We start from the raw sequence: 16786 nt of genomic DNA, 5'->3' as shown, positions 1-16786 counted from the left end.
CCTAACAGCAGAAGACAAAAGGGGCGCACTCCTGAGAACAAAGGCAGCCCACAAAAAGGGGAAAATATTTGCAGATCACACCCTGCCCCCACTTCCTCAGCTTCAGTTTCAGTCTCCATACCCCAGGGTCCTGATGACTGCTCTTCCTAACCCTGGCTGGTCACTGCTACTATGCTTTCCAGCTACTGCTCTGCCCAGCATCACCATACATTATGAATATGCACTGAGGATGACCACCTTTCACATTTCCTTTTAGTACCTTTTACTACAAACCAACACAACCAACCTATCCACTTCTTGATATACAGATGCTACTGAGGAAAATGAATCTCTCAATTGTTGAAGTTTGAGGGGTTGTTTCTTGGAGGGAGGTGAGTGGGGAGAAAGAAGGTCAGAAGAAGAAAATATGAAATTTTTGGGGAAAAAAGCCAGAAAATACAAGGTTTTCTCATAAAATTATGCTGGATTACTTTTTAAAAGGTCACACAAAACTGCTTTATGTTTTTTGGAGACAGTGTTGCCTATGGCATCAAGCAGGTCTGTACTAGAACCTGGCCCTGCCACTAATCAGCTGTGAGGTCCTAGAGAAGTCACTTGCTGTCCTTAGTCTGAATATACTCCCCTGCAAAATGGGGAACAGTGGCCTTCTCAGCATCCTGAATAGGGCTCATTGATGTCTGCAGGCTCCTTAGGCGGCAAATGCATTTGTAGGCCACAGTGTGGAGGGTGCTCTAGCTGTATTTGCAGATGTTGATGTCTTCAGAGAACATGGAGTGATCTCTGGTGAGAGCTCCAAAAATGACAAGGGACATAAGAAGACACTGGTTTCTCTGCACGGAGGCTGAGCACCCTCAGCCTGCCTCATGGGCTCCTCTCTTCCCACTTAGAGTCACAGCCATGGTGAGAAGTCACAAGGCCATCCTCCCACTGGTGCTCAGCCTCTGTACCTCCACCCTATCATGTCCTTAAGACAGGTGGCAACCTCCCCACCTCCCCATCCTGAGAGAGTTAGGAGGCACAGAGTTAAGAAGCCTGCAGCCATACTGGGTTGGGCCAGACTGACAGACACAGTGCTAGGCCCTAAGACTGGGAGACACTGCCATGCAATGCTGCCAGTCAGATCACCTGTTGTCAATCTGCTGCTCTGATCCTAAACTCTGATTTAACTAAAAAAGCACTACTTCATGGATGTGCTGCCCTCTAAAGTAATCTTGAGTGGAACAAGATGAAGCTGAGGGTGTGTATGCATGTGTGCTCTGGCACCTGCTGAAACAGGAAAATCCAAGTAATGTTTCCAATCAACGTGAACTATAAGAAAATGCTGACCGTGTCTCCTATACATCAGTTTCCTTCCTTGTGCATACAAAGAAATCCAAATCTGATATCATTAATGAATCAAGAAAACACAATAAGGTTCCAGTGACAACACTCTTTGAACTTGGGCATCTCACATGGAACCTGACCTGCTTACTGCTAGCATAGCTGCTTGTGCAGCACATGGGTGCCCAAATGCTTTGGTCTTTTCCCTTGCACTGTGGCTCCCAGGGCTGAGGAGATTCCTGCTCCCCAGGAGGCACACACATACCCCAAGAGTGGTGTTCTGCTTGTTGTAGCCAGCAAAGTGCAGGATGCTTTCGGTGGCCATGGCCAGCCCCGTGTGCTGGGACAGTCCTGACACCCAGTTCTGATGTTTGTTCAGATATTCCTGGTCAGAAAAAAAAGGGCTGTTTTATTTTAAGGTGTGTGAGGTAGTAGAGCAAACACTGGTTTTGATGTCAGGTGGATCCTTCTCTGTGGGAGCATCAGTTAAACCCCCCAAGACCCCCTGCCACCCCCAGTTGGCTATGGCTCCTTCATGAACAAGGATGATTTGCCCACAGTGGCTGGCACACACAGTAAATGTGAGACGATCACTTATTCTTTTGATACATCCTTGCTGACAGTCTGCCACCTGCCAGGTCCCATGCCAGATACCCAGAACACAGAGCTGCAGAGTCCTGGCCCTGCTGTCAACATGCTGGCACTTCTCTTGCCAGAGCAGCCCTGCATGTAAAAGGGGGCCTGATGGATAGCAGGAAGGCAGAGCAAGGGTCTGAGTCTGCCTGGCCAACTGGGGGAGGGAGTTGCTGGGGTAAAGGGACGCCTGGACATGTGAGAAGGCCTTCTGCTCTGTGGATCATCAGGGGCCAGGGATCAGCACTGCAGGAGTAGCAAATACAAGGGGCTAGATAGCAGGTGGCAAGCCTGGCCCAGGGACAGGCCAAGTCCAAAAGGCCTTGTATGCCAGGGGAGGGAGTTTAGAGTGAGCCACAGGACTCCCCTCAGGAAAGTGCACAAGCCAGAAACCCAACCATGGACCCCATAGTAAAGGGGAGTGGCTAATGAACAGAGGTAGGAGGGAGGTGTGCCGAGCCTATTTGCTAGCAACAATGGGCCGCTGTAGTGGGCAGTGTGGAGGATGGTTCAGGATGGGCTGAAGCTGCCAGCTGGAAGCCCAGGACGGATGGGGATACTACAGCTGGGCAATGAAGGCTGGACCAATGAGACCAATTCAAGTGTTTCTTTGCATTTTCCTCTCCCTTGCTAGGCCACGCTTGCAGAAACACATGGCTCTCCCTATAGTAGGCCTTTTTGTTTAATGAACCTTTTTAGGAATGAAAGGGGGCCACCCCTCTTTAGACCTTAGCCTTGGGAGCTGAGGCCCCCCCTCCTCCATGTCTACCACAAAAAATCAGTTCCCAAATATGAAGAGTTTGAGAAAGTACCCTTGCCCGAAGAGTACCGGTGTATCCACTAGACAGTGGCAGTTGTTAAGCTACAAGCACAGCCTAGTCACAAGGCCCACCTCTATGCAGCTTAGCTGCTGAATGTCTAATGGAGGGCTCCAGTTTTTTTTGTTTTGTTTTTTTGTTTTTTCATTTCCCTAACTGCTCTAACCTCATTGCTCCAAAACCTTAGCTAAAGGAAGAACTGTATGGCAATGCTAGGCACCACCTATGGGCTCTTGCAAAATGGATTTTCAAATAGCCTTGGAAGGCCCTTGGGGCTAGCTGCTCTGTCCTTCCTGGATTCCAGACGCAGAAACACTTTGGAATTAGCTTTATCCTAACAAGTGTTGCTGAGGTCAGCTTCACACGCCCCTTTTGATGCACCTTCTCTTTATTAAGCCAGATCTGTTCTAGTGGTTTTTTTCTTATCTTTGATCCCTTTGAGGTGACTTTTTCCTCTCACGTATTGTGGTATTTCTGGTCCACCTCTGCTTGACCAGAGTAATGGCTCACCTTGCAGTCATTTGTGCTCATAAGCCAGAGCTGTGGTCTGAGAAGGCTCATGTGCAGCTCCACGTGCAACCTGGACAGGGCTCTACTGGGATGGCAGCCACCCTCCAGCTCCAGTACCCAGCACAGGTGCTGCTGCTGGACTGCCAGGTCTCCCTGTGCACCCATCTTGCAAGCAGCCCCAAGTCCTGCCACAGACCTGACACCTACCTGGTGAGTGGTCAGGTTCCCTGGGTCTGTCTGCTCACAGAGCCCACTGCACCTGCCCCCCTCACCCATAACCAGCACCCTTACCCCCCAAGGTGTTCCCACCAAAGAGTCAGCCTCTGAGGCTTCTGTTATTCTCAGGCATTAGACTCATGTTTTTGGTCTCTGCTTATTCACACTAGTGCTGTTTGTATTTCAAGTATGCTATGTCTATGAAAGCTCTCTGGATCACTGGAAGGAGTGTATCAAAATTGCTTTTTTTGTGAAAGTACCTGTAAGTGGGATTTGGTAACTGTAGGTGCCCACTTCATTGCCTCCTGTAGGATCATTCCACAGCGTGCTGCAAAGTCCTTCACGATGCTCTGGAAAAGAGTGTAATCAGGCCGAAATCAGTGTATTTGGGTTGTCAGAGGATGCTAGCTACAGACTGCAGTTAACTACTATTGAGGGCTTAAGTGTACCCCCCTAAAACCCAGTATTGAAGTCCTAGCCTCCAGTACTTCAGAATGTGACAGTATTTGGAGATGGAGCCTTTAAAGAGGTAATTAAGGTAAAATGGTTATCATATGGGTGGGCCGTAATCCAACCCGACTTGTGTACTTCAAAGAGAAGGTGATTAGGGTACAGAGGGAAGACGTGAGGATACAAGAACACAAAAGATATCTAAAAGCCAAGGAGAGAGGTTTCTAAAGAAACTAACCCTGCCAACACCTTGATCTTAGACTTCTAGCCTCCCAAAAGTGTGAGAAAATAAATAACTAAATAAATTTCTGTTGTCTAAGCTACTCAGTCTGTGGCACTTAATCATGGCAACCCTAGCAAATGATTATAGTGACCATGTTCTAACTCCGAGGCTCTGGGAATAGGGTATAGACAGCCTGGTCTATAATCCTGGCATAAAGTGGCAGGGCCTAGCTCACAGTGCCTCACATGGCCACTGGACTACATATGTCCTGAATCAGTGACTGGAGAATATAGGTCCTGGGAGGTAAAAGCCATTCCGGCGGCCTCGTAACTGTGGGGAGAAATCCCAGCTGGCAGCTGGTCTGGCTGGAGGCCCCAAGGTTGGGATGTGACCTGGCCCTAGGCCTCAGTTTGCCATAGTGAGGGCTCCGAGTCAGACCTCACACAGCACATCCTCCTTATCTAGAGCTATTTACTCTATTTCCCATAGCGTCACACAAAGCCAAAGTCATGTTACTCGACTACCACAATGACAGTCTGCACACCTCACAATGGTGAAGTTGGTCTGACAGTCGTGTTTGCTCATGCAGCTCTGAGACACCATAAACGGACAGGCAGCTGAAAACCTTTGGCAGCTGAACCAAGAAAGGGCTTGGTGTCAGCATGGCTGATGGGCAGGAGCCCACCCTGCTCATACTGTGCAACTCTGACAACTCAGGCCTTCTTCACTGCGGGCGGGGGACCACAGTGCTCACACCTCCAACTGCTGGGACCGAATAATCTAATGCGTGCAATGTGCCAGCCCTGATGCTCCAGAGGGCAATGAAGACGGCCCTTAATAAGGGGACGGCTGCCAGCCTACCTCTCGGGCTTCACAAGTGTCAGGAACGGTGATCCGATAGGGGGCATCAGGGATGTCGTAGTAAGGCTGGTCCTTGTGAATGTCCTGAAAACACAACAAAGCTCCCTCTTCCAACCGCCTTCCCTGGGCTGCCTCTGCTGAGCTGGGCCTCCAGCTCACACTGGGCAGCAGAGTGTCTGCTTCCCTTCCCCACACATATATGGTCTGTGATGGACTTCCAAACTTGCTGCAGCTCGCTGGGAAAGGCCAGGGTGGGATCTGGGGTCCCCACCCCCAATTTGGCTACTTGTAGTATAAATCGGATTCAGGCATAAGGCAGGGACACTCACAGCGCTCAGTGACAGTGACAAGGTCTGGAGGATGTCCAGCATGGTCTTCAGTACTGTCCCGCTCCAGAGCAAGTGGGGAAACCTACATCAAGAGTCATGTCTTAGGGTTGAGCAGCCAAACCTTCAAGGAATCTCAGTTCCTTAAAGTGCTACCTTGAGGGGTGGGATAGGGTGAGGTGGGAGCCCCACCTCCTGCTGCCCAGCTGAGGGTCAGAGGAGGTCAGGAGGCCTCCCAGACAGGACTCAGTCAGAAACACCCCCCAGGCTCCTGCCAGTCCCACTTTTCAGGGCCCGGATGTGGTCCCATGTGACTTGCTCTCAACTTGACACCGATCGATCGTCTCAGTTATATACTGGTAGGGTCGTGCTCCCTCACTCCCCAAAGCGATCCTCCTTGGTTTTGACCAGGGCACCCTAATACTTTCACATGATGGCACAAAGTGAAAATGGTAGTATTTGGATGGCATCCTGGAGCAAAGAAAAGAACCTGTTCCTGAATGTAGTGGTCAGGGTTGAAGAGAGCCGACTCTGCACAGCTGTGATTCATTGTGGCCCATCGCTTAGGAGGTCCAGCTCAGACACAAGTCATACGTGTGCTGGACTTACTTTCTGGGCCTGCCTGGACCAGGCACATGATGCCTGCAGCAGGCTCCAGAGCTCCTGGACGCCTGCAGGGATCTGTGGGCAGACCCAGCACGGCTGTTTGCTGCCTCTAGCCCTCACACTGCAGACAGGCTGGCCCAGCCCACCTTGAGGGTTCCCATCCATGTGGGGGCATGTCCCATGAGAATCCACTTTGGCTCCCAGCACAGACAGCCTGGAGTGGAAAAGGGTCTGTGTGGGCTCTCCTTCCTCTCTGAGGAGCCTGAAAGACACTGATTCTACCCGGGACCTCTGGCTAGGCTCTGGGGTGGAAGATGTCACTTAGGGTGGCTGTGTACTTCCCAGAGGAAGCCCTGAGAAGCCCTGCAGCAGGGGAGGGTGGGATGCCGAGACACAGGCAGGTGACACCCCTTGTCCAGAGACGCACTGCAAGGAGCATCAATAGCTCAGAATAAGTGGAAGTTTCAGGACCAAATTTCAGACCTTACAGCAAATTCCATGAGATTCTGAGAGAGGCTGCATTGCCATTTGAGAGTTTAAATTCAGACTCCAATTTTTCTGCACTGCTAGTATAAGGATGGTTCTTCCGTGCATTCCAAAATGAGAATTTTACACACATGCATGCACACACACACACACACACACACAGAAGGAAAATGAGCTTACTTATCCACCAGACCAGACAGATACTTGTCCGCCACCCTCCGTATCCTCTTATGAATGTGGTTGAAGTTCACCAGTAGAAATTGTGCGTGCCGCTCCAGCTCTTCTTCATTCTCCTTAGTCTTAGCCTGTTGATTCAGAAGAGACAGGTACAACAGGTGCTCTCCACATGCCTTGGGCACATACACACTCACGCTGACAAGGCTTACTTTATCTGCCATCATGTTCAGGAAGGCATCAAATACTTTGTCTGCAACAGCAATCACACACTGCATCATCCCTGAAATGAGGAGGTTTTCACAGGTCAGGAGCATCAAAGGAAAGGAACCAATTCCAGCTACTTTCAAATATTTTGTTTGGAAAAGATTTTGGACTAACAAAGGAGTGGCAGAGAGAGCACAGAGTTCCCACATACCCTGTACACAGCTTCTCCAGATCTTAGCAGATCATTTGTCAAAACTAAGAAGCCAACAGTAATAGTCTTACCTAAATTTCAGGCTTTATTTAGATTTATTTTAGATTTCCCCTGTTTTCCCACTAATGTGACCTTCCTGTCCAAGGATCCAATGAGGATGCCACATGACACTGACCATCAGGTCTCCTTAGTCTCCCACAATCTATGTTGACTCCTCATTCTGTTCTTGCCTTTTGTGACCTTGAAACTTCTGAAGAGCACAGGCATTTTGTAGGATGTCCCTCAATTTAGGTATGTCTGATGCATGTGCATGATTAGACCAAGGTTACAGGATTTTAGGAAAATCCCAGAGGTGAAGTGGCCTTCTTGTTGCATTGCAGTGGGGTGGCAGGGCAGGGGAGGTGTGTGAAATCAGGATCTCCTACCGCTGGTGAGGCTGACCTTGATTGCTTGGGTACAGTGGTGTGTGCCAGGTTTCCCACTGTCCAGTTACTATTTCTCCCTTTCCATGCTCTACTCTTCAGAAAGGAGTCACTGCATCCAGCCCACACAGGGAGGGGAATTAAGTAGCAGCTCCTGAAGAGAATGTGGGTGTAAGTTAAAACCACCACAGTCACCAGGAAATACTCTGGGGTGGAAATACTTTGAGGTGATGCAGACATGTCATTTCTTTCTCTCTCTTTTTTTAGACATGTAATTTCTCTTTAAGATTTTTCCCACTGGTTTCTGCACCCGTCAGTGGACTCTGCCTACAGCAGGTACTCTGGTCTCACTGGGATTTTCTATTTTCTTCACTCTCTCTACTTTTAGTAATTGGAATTCTTTAAGAAAGGTCTCATGGGCAGCCTGGGTGGCTAGGCGGTTTAGCGCCGTCTTCAGCCCAGGGTGTGATCCAGGAGACCTGGGATCGAGCCCCACATCAGGCTCCCTGCATGGGGAGCCTGCTTCTCTCTCTGCCTGTGTCTCTGCCTCTCTCTGTGTCTCTCATGAATAAATAAATAAAATCTTAAAAAAAAATAAGAAAGGTCCGTCTCTTCCTCCCCATGTTTCATTTGTTCAATCACCTAATTAGTATGGACTCATGTATATTTGTTTCTTGCACTGGGTTATAATCCAATACTGTTGTTATTCATTGTGTTGTTCAAATTGTTCCAGCTATGGCCATTAGGAGCTCTTTCAAGTAGACTTCTGCCCTTGTGACATGCCCACAGGCCTTTCCTCTTTTCTTCTTCTTTATGTCCCTTTTCTTTTTTCCCTAAGACCTTCCTTTCTGGCACTGTGAGCTGTCCCAGGCTCACCTTGTTTTCTTGTTTTCTTTTTTTTTTTTTTTTTACATGGAGCCTTGGCTCCCTTTACTGCCGAATGGTGTTTAGAAACCAAGATCCAAGAACCAGATGTGGTCATTGCTGCCAAAGCAAATTTGAAAGCAACAGCAGGGCATGAGCATCACAATGTGATATAATTAAATGCTGCTCATCCTCCAGTGCTGTCCCATTTATGCATTGTCTTTAGGGTGGCTAAATGACAAGGATGCAAGGTCATTAGGGCACAGACATTAGGCAGGCACTGTACCTTTGTGCCCGAGGCCCAGGCAGAGTCTGAAACATAAAGAGGCACCACGTAAGTGTTTGTTATGAGGTTAAATGGGCCCCTGAAGCTCTCAGACATGGAAAATGATTAGTGTGACCTGGACAAGATGCCCAAGGAGAGAGAGGCTAATTTCTAAGAAGTTTGGTGGATGAAATCTTGCTTTCAGGGGTGTGTTTAGCATATCTTTGAGGTTTTTTTTTTTTTTCCCCTTAGCATAAAATCTTCATATAGCTCTTAGGAAACAAACTGTAGGTTCCTAATAAAAAACAATCAGACAGTGGTCAGATGCCCGTGATAATCATGCTGTAGCTTCTATGGTGACTTTTACATTAAAAAAAAAAAAAGCCCCTTTCCTTTTTTGTACTTAAAGTTAGCTTGGATTACCTTGGTCTTAGTCTGAACTGAGTGACTAGGCAGCTGGCAGGCTACACTGCACGAACACGTGGAGGTTTGGCTGACACCTGCACAGAGGAGGGGCTGGCCCTCTCCTTCGGGGACTGCTACATGCTTTTTATAATCTCTCTCTTGCTTGGTTCTGAAAACTCACGAATAACACATCTCCAAAGATATCTCCTTCCCACCTCTCATGTTTTCGGAAGAGAAAAAGAAAAGGAAAGCACACTCCGTAGGTATGCATTTATTGGCTTTACCCTACCTACCCACTCAAGAAAGAAACAACCCATTTGGAAATCATGTGGAAGAGTACAGTGTACCGTGAAAATTAAGTGTAGGTAAAGCGTACATCGGTCTTCAGTGCAATTTAATTTCCTCTTTTTAAAAAATTTATTTACTTTTATTTAAATTCAATTTTGTTAACATACAATGTATTATTAGTTTCAGAAGTAGAATTTCAGTGATTCATCAGTTGTATATAACATTACATTATATCATGATTACATCAAGTGCCCTCCTTCATGCCCATCACCCAGTTACCCCAGGTCCCCACCCATCTCCCCTCCAGCAACCCTCAATTTGTTTCCTAGAGTTCATCGTCTATTACGGTTTGCCTTCCTCTCTGTTTTTTATCTTATTTTCACTTTCCCTTCCCCTATGTTCATCTGTTTTGTTTCTTAAATTGCCACATATGAGTGAAATCATATGGTATTTGTCTTTCTCTGACTTATTTTGCTTACCATAACACCCTCTAGTTCCATCCACATTATTGCAAATGGTAAGATTTATTTTTTTTTAATTTAATTCTTTTTTAAATCATGGTCCTGAGTAGGGTCTCCTTATGGCCAACAGGACTACTGAGGCATGGAACCTCTCACGGAAGGTCTGGGCCTATCCCCACAGTGAGCTAATATTCCATTGTATACGTATATACCACATCTTTATCTTCATCTGTCAATGGACATCTGAGCTTTTTCTATATTTTGGCTACTGTGGACAGAGCTCTATAAACATTGCGGTGCATGTGCCCCTTTGAATAACTATGTCTGTGTCCTCTGGATAAATACCTAGTAGTGTAGTTGCTGGGTTGTAGGGCAGTTCTATTTTTAACTTTGTGAGGAGCCTCCATACTGTTTACTGCAATTTAATTTCCTTTTATGACACAGCAACAGAAAAGTAGAGCTCAGAAGAGGATGAGCTTTCAGCTTTAGAAAGGTAACTGATTCTGTCTATAGATATTCTCATTAGGAGGCAGGCAAAATGTGGTAGGTTCTTAGGCTCCTAGGGGTTGGCATTCTTAATTTTTTGTTGTTGTTGTTGCTTACCCTCTCTGTTTGAACAAAAAAAGCTCAGGGTAACCAACCGTCTACCACAATGGGTGGATAGACGAGGGGCGCAAATCAGCTCAGCCAGCAGTTTAACAGTGTCTCTACTATGCCCCCTAATGGTCCTGGGGTGATGGTCAGATGTAGGACCCTCTGAGTGTGGGGCACCTCCCCTGCATCTTGCACCCCAGTGGGAGAGGTTTCCTGCCATACAAACTGCCTGCCTTCATTTTCCAGCCTGGCCTCTGAAGGGCTCCTCCTCATCCAATCCTTCCCCGTACTGCCAGCAGGGGGAGCTTGCAGAACCCTCATACGGTCTTCCTTTGCCAACCCCACAAAAATAAACTCACCCACCTAATTTCCTGACTGTCATGCAGTAGTGTGAAGGGATCTGCAAAAGACTTACTGGACAAAAGGTCTTACATGAAGCAGCACCTCACAATCCTTGGGGTGATTTTATTTTATTTTATTTTAATTTTATATTTATTTATTTATTTATTTATTTATTTATTTATTTATTTATTTATTTTCCTTGGGGTGATTTTAAAAAAGATTTCTTCAAGGACTGATTTTTTAACAATAGAAAAAACGGTACCAGAATTATATGGGGATTAATTCTCCATTAGCAAGAACAAATTGATAGATTCTTCAGTATGCCAGTAGCTTCTAAATATGGAGAGGCTCCTTACCACTAAGTTAATATTATTAATAATAAAATTATTGATTTTAAGAATTCTCAATTAGCATTCCTCGAAATATGTACCCACACAGTTAATCAATCAAAACTCATGGATCTAGGGATCCCTGGGTGGCGCAGCGGTTTGGCGCCTGCCTTTGGCCCGGGGTGCGATCCTGTAGACCGGGGATCGAATCCCACGTCGGGCTCCCAGTGCGTGGAGCCTGCTTCTCCCTCTGCCTATGTCTCTGCCTCTCTTTCTCTCTCTCTCTCTCTCTCTCTGTGTGACTATCATAAATAAATAAATAAAATATTTAAAAAAAAAAAAAAAACAAAAAAAAAACAAAACTCATGGATCTAGCAAACTCAACTCCCTCAAATATTTACGCACAATTACAAAACTGATCAAATTCTTCTAAGCATTTAATTAAAACATGGGTCTAATATTTCAGTCTCTTAAATTTTTAAGCACTTTAAAAATCAACACATAAGGGTGCCTGAGTGGCTCAGTGGTTGAGTGTCTGCCTTTGGCTCAGGTCGTGATCTTGGGGTCCTGTGATTGAGTCCCACATCAGGCTCCTTGCAGAGAGCCTGCTTCTCCTCTGCCTATGTCTCTGCCTCTCTTTCTGTGTCTCTCATGAATAAATAAATAAAATATTTAAAATAAATAAATAAATAAAAATACACAGACCAATATAATGATGCTTAAAACCCATCAGCATCCTTATACTGAAACTGGTCAAAGAATGACTATACTATGTGCTTAATTGTTCTTTGCAGTCTCAATTTTAATAACTCTTATTTTTATTCCAATTCTTAGGTTTGCCTCACTAGAATTTCAGTAACTATATTTTTATACCACTGGAGAGTTTCATTTATTTGTTTTCCCAGGAGTCCGGTGCTTTTAGGACTGGTTGCTGCTAAGATCCTCTATGCACTCAGGATCTAAGGACATCTGCATCATTGGGCTTACAAGTCTTTGTGATTCAAATACATTTTCTTACTCTGAAACTTCCCCAGAAATGATTCGGTCTTCAAATTGGATGTGGCCCGTGGGTCCTGATCTGCTGCCCTGACATTCTGGCCTGGCCTGATGGCACCACTGGAAGCATTCATGGTCCTGAGTGGGGTCTCCTTATGGCCAACAGGACTACGGAGGCATGGAACCCCTCACGGAAGGTCTGGGCCTGTCCCCACAGTGAGCTAACAGCTACTTTCAGCTAACAGAGTACCTTTAATTGGCTACTCTGCGGGACACCTCTGCCCATCTCCTGTGGGGCACCCTTTCTACCTAGTCACTCTCGGAGGCCAGGCGAGACTTTATCGGGGGTGCCAGGCCTCTTCCTGGACTGTGTGGCTCTTTCCTTGTGTTCCTTCTTTCCTGATTACATAAGAAACAACTACCTATCTCTATTTCACTAATATTTAGTGGAAAAAACAAACATTTTGTATATATACACATATCCTATATATTATATATTATCCATTATACCTATCATTATGCTAAAATATATAGGAGAATACATATATATAATCTCTGTGTATTTGGGTACACACCATTATCTTTGTTTATCTGCCCTTCTTTTAAGCAAAATAATAAAAATGTGTATTCATGTTCAGATTATAATAGTCTGTCCACTGGGAATCTTTTTAAGTTGGTTCTTGGTCCTCTTAGCCTGCTCTGGACTTCTATTTTTTTTAATTTTTAATTTTTAATTTTTATTTATTTATGATAGTCACACACACAGAGAGAGAGGCAGAGACATAGACAGAGGGAGAAGCAGGCTCCATGCACCGGGAGCCTGACGTGGGATTCGATCCCGAGTCTCCAGGATTGCGCCCTGGGCCGAAGGCAGGTGCCAAATCGCTGCGCCACCCAGGGATCCCTGGACTTTTAAAAAGCACGACTGCTCCCTTACAACAAGATGCTCTAGGTCTATCAATGACTATGTGAGGAGACTAGGATTCTCTCAGCACAGGTTAGTATTAGATACTGAAATCTGGGGGCCGAAGCATACTCAAGTGTTAAGGGTGGACAAGAGTGATGTTCCTTAAGGCTATATGGTTGTAAGATTATATGTCTTATACTGATCTTTCCAATGTAGTTTGTAACTTCATAAAACTATATTCTTCATGTAGACAGAAAATTGGGAGTAGTATGCCTTTTTATACTATTGAAGCTCATTTCATCATGAGAGAACCACAATAAACTTACCAGACTTGTCTTTCTGAATAGCTTTATCTTCAAAGTAGCAGAACATTACCTGGAAGCGGTCAGGATCTGTTGAGCGCAGTACCCTAGCAAGAAGAACAGTTTTGAGTAAGTTCTGAAAAATCCAGACCCTCCTTATCACAGATTTAGTACTGCTCAGAACTAGTGAGGCTGTGAGGAATCAGTAACCTACACCACTTAAAGTGTCATATGCTCACGCGGACTTTCTGGAAGGAATATCCACCATCTACCATAATGCTCCTATATTGTTCCACCCAGCAATCCATAGATCTTAAGGGTTAAGTCATAGATCTTAAGGGTTATATGCATAAGGATTCTCCTAACACTGCTGGCTAAATGTCCATCAACAGACTATTCAGCTGCCTTTGTACATCACTTAATGGCACATCATACAGCCACCAAAATAAGAGGTAGCTATAGAAAAACATCCAAGATGCACAGTTATATGAAAAAGCAAGGGGGAGAGCACTGCGTGGCTGAGTGGTTGAGTGTCTGCCTTTGGCTCAGGTCATGATCCTGAAGTCCTGCGACCAAGTCCCACATCAGGCTCCCTGCAGAGAGCCTGCTTCTCCCTCTGCCTATGTCTCTGCCTCTCTCTCTGTGTGTCTCTCATGAATAAATAAAATCTTAAGAGAGAGAGAGAGAGAGAGAGAGAAAGCATGGTGTGGGGGAAATGGGTACAGCAGGATGTCAGCGATAGGTTCCCAAAAGGCCTCCACGTGCCTTCTATGTGTAGGATATATATGTTTGTATTTATAGAGAATATTTTATAGAGAATTTCTAGAAGGAAAAGTAAAATTATCAATAGTGGGCATCTCTGGATTCAGGAAGGTGACATTTGTATTTTTCACCTTTAGCATCTTCTGTACTATCCCAATTTTTTAAAAAAAAGATTTCAGAGAGAAACAGAGAGAGAGGCAGAGACACAGGCAGAGGGAGAAGCAGGCTCCATGCAGCCTGATGTGGGACTTGATCCCGGGACTCCAAGATCACGCCATGGGCCAAAGGCAGGTGCCAAACCGCTGAGCCACCCAGGCGTCCCCTATCCCAATGTTTTCTTTCATTTTTATGCACTGTTTTTACTTTCATAGTAGCTGTTCAGAGTCTGGCTCCTCTAAGATAGCGGGGCACGTACGCACACAGGCAAGCGCTTGGTGGAATGCATCTGTGGGTTTCCACACCAACCTTTTGTGAGTCAAACCTTAGTAAGGCAGGCCAAGTGGCTTTAAGCTCATGCATTCTTTTTTTTTTTTTTTTTTTTTTTTTAAGACACAGAGAGAAAGAGAGAGGCAGAGACACAGGAGGAAGGAGAAGCAGGCTCCATGCCGGGAGCCCGACGTGGGACTCGATCCCGGGACTCCAGGATCACGCCCTGGGCCAAAGGCAGGCTCCAAACCACTGAGCCACCCAGGGATCCCCAAGCTCATGCATTCTTGAGTGCTCATGTTTATACATCTTTTACGTAATTTCTCACATTGTCCACTTTACTGTTTTACAGCTCTCCTAATAATCAGTGGCTGGGAACCCAAGCCAGGTTCTTGAATACAGGCTTCAGGGTTGTTTCTCCATGCTAACAATGCTCTCAGAGGCCTGGCAGTCAACCTGGGATGGGAGCTGGACTCTCAGGAGCTACCGTGGGCTGTCCCCTTAGGGTGTTGCTCTACCAGCCCACTCAACAGCGTGTCCTGAGAACCTGAGAACTCCATTCATGGGCACACTTTTGGGGAAGGAGACATCCCTGCCTGAGGGCAACTGAGGCTGAGAGGGTGTGGAGACATCTTTTGTAGCCATTAAGCTAGAAGCAAACCAGGTTTTTGGTCTGTGTTTGGTTTGCTTGTTTTGTTTTGGTGGGTTTCTCTTTCAAAATACATTCTTTATAAAAAGGACGAGAGGGAACTACACTGACATACAATTGGGAATGGTGGTGAGGTCAGTGGTTGTTCCTCTCCATTTATTTCCAAGTTTATGTGTAATGGTCTCATATTACTTTTATAAAAAAATTATAATGGAAAATGCAAGGAAGGCCAAAAGTTCTTTGGCTCTGTGGGACTCTGGGGGAGAATGTGTCACTGGTTTTCAAATTCTTCTCTGTTATGGCACCTCGGGCTACCCAAGAAGCAGGAAGGAGGGAACAGGGCAGTAAGGTGGGCGCTCACTCTCACTTACCCAAAACAGCTTTAATCTATTTTATATGTTGAGCTTCTGAACAAGAGTTCTTTGACCAGAGGGTTTCATGGCACCAAATAAAGGTTAAAATAGTAACATTTCCCAAATATTCCTCCTATTAAGAACACCTTATTTTTCAAACCATTTGGTAAAGTTTTTCTATATCTTATCGCAGCTATCCTGTGACCTCAACAAACAGGAGACATGGGGATCCCTGGGTGGCTCAGTGGTTTGGCGCCTGCCTTCAGCCCAGGGCGTGATCCTGGAGTCCCTGGATTGAGTCCCATATCAGGCTCCCTTCATGGAGCCTTCTTCTCCCTCTGCCTGTGTCTCTGTCTCTCTCTGTGTGTCTTAGGTCTGCTGTGGCCACACGTGCATCCTGAGTGTCAGGCCACCTGTGGTGCTGTTTTGAGACAGGCTCCTTGCCATTTCCCATTTGTTGTTTGTAATCAGCTGTGGTCCTGGAGTGAATATGATCCAGTTCAGTGAATGTCTGAGAACATACTAAGTGAGGGCTGGTTCCTAACAGGGGCTCTTGAGCAGACAAGTGGACTGAGTTTGCAACATCTATAGTGATTGCTCAGAAGCCTATTCCCTACAAGGAGAGGATGATAAGAGAGTTTAGATACCTGGGGATTTATAAGATGTGGTGTTTGGTGCTCTAGAGGGAGGAACACACAAGAAAAGCAGAGGGGTTTTTGGTTTTTGGTTTGTAAGGAAGCTTATGTGTCTTGGGAAGAACTGAAAAGAGTCTCACTCCCAGAAGCCATGAAAGTTTAAAAATTAGCTCCAGTGTGGCTGTGCTGGGAGGCAAAGGCCTATATACCTCATATATTCCAGCCGGTAAACAGACAGGAGATAGGTGGACATGGCAAAGTCCAACTTGTTGATGAGGGCGGACACTTCAGGAGCAGGGTCCAGCAGGTTGATGATGGTGCTGCGGAGCTCGCTCAGTTCAGCCTAGGGGAAAGAAACGCTCAAGGGCTCACACAGCACCCAGAGGAAAAGGCAGCCCTCCCCCCAGGAGCCCAGGAGTCATGGATAATGTGTGATAACAAGGACAGTGATAGGATCTGCTCATTGTTCAAGAGAACTTAACCCTGTATCATCTGTCCTTGGCAGGGCAAGAATCCTTACGGGGGTGACTGTGTCGTTTTTCATGGCGGAGTTATACTGGAGGACGGAGCGCAGTGGCTCTTTGCTGGGAAACGTGAGCAGGGGTGACTTGGTGGCTATTTCACAGACCCCCTCGTACCACTCTTCCGGCCAGAGTCCTGCAAGAGAGTAGCCGTGAGTGAGACCACCACCTTCCTCAAGAAGCACCGCAGGGCAGTTGACGCTGACCATTCCTAGAGTCGTGGG

At 46.2% G+C, this 16786-nt stretch overlaps 1 protein-coding gene across 1 annotated transcript in view; it reads right to left on the bottom strand.

Moving 5' to 3' along the window:
• The window catches only part of PI4KA (phosphatidylinositol 4-kinase alpha), a 118768-nt gene that overhangs the window by 30706 nt on the left and 71276 nt on the right, over window positions 1-16786 (bottom strand). Inside the window, exons 21-29 of the mRNA XM_072803635.1 lie at window positions 16562-16698; window positions 16251-16384; window positions 13241-13323; window positions 6836-6906; window positions 6630-6754; window positions 5361-5442; window positions 5032-5115; window positions 3758-3847; window positions 1586-1705 (exon numbers count right to left, since the gene is read on the bottom strand). Coding sequence (XP_072659736.1) covers window positions 1586-1705; window positions 3758-3847; window positions 5032-5115; window positions 5361-5442; window positions 6630-6754; window positions 6836-6906; window positions 13241-13323; window positions 16251-16384; window positions 16562-16698 — 926 coding nt within the window. The remainder of the gene's footprint in view (window positions 1-1585; window positions 1706-3757; window positions 3848-5031; window positions 5116-5360; window positions 5443-6629; window positions 6755-6835; window positions 6907-13240; window positions 13324-16250; window positions 16385-16561; window positions 16699-16786) is intronic.

This window comes from Canis lupus, chromosome 27 (genome assembly GCF_048164855.1).
Source record: "Canis lupus baileyi chromosome 27, mCanLup2.hap1, whole genome shotgun sequence".
Lineage (NCBI taxonomy): Eukaryota > Metazoa > Chordata > Mammalia > Carnivora > Canidae > Canis > Canis lupus.
The sequence above is the reverse complement of the archived record's forward strand: the minus strand, read 5'-3'. Positions and strand labels throughout refer to the sequence as shown.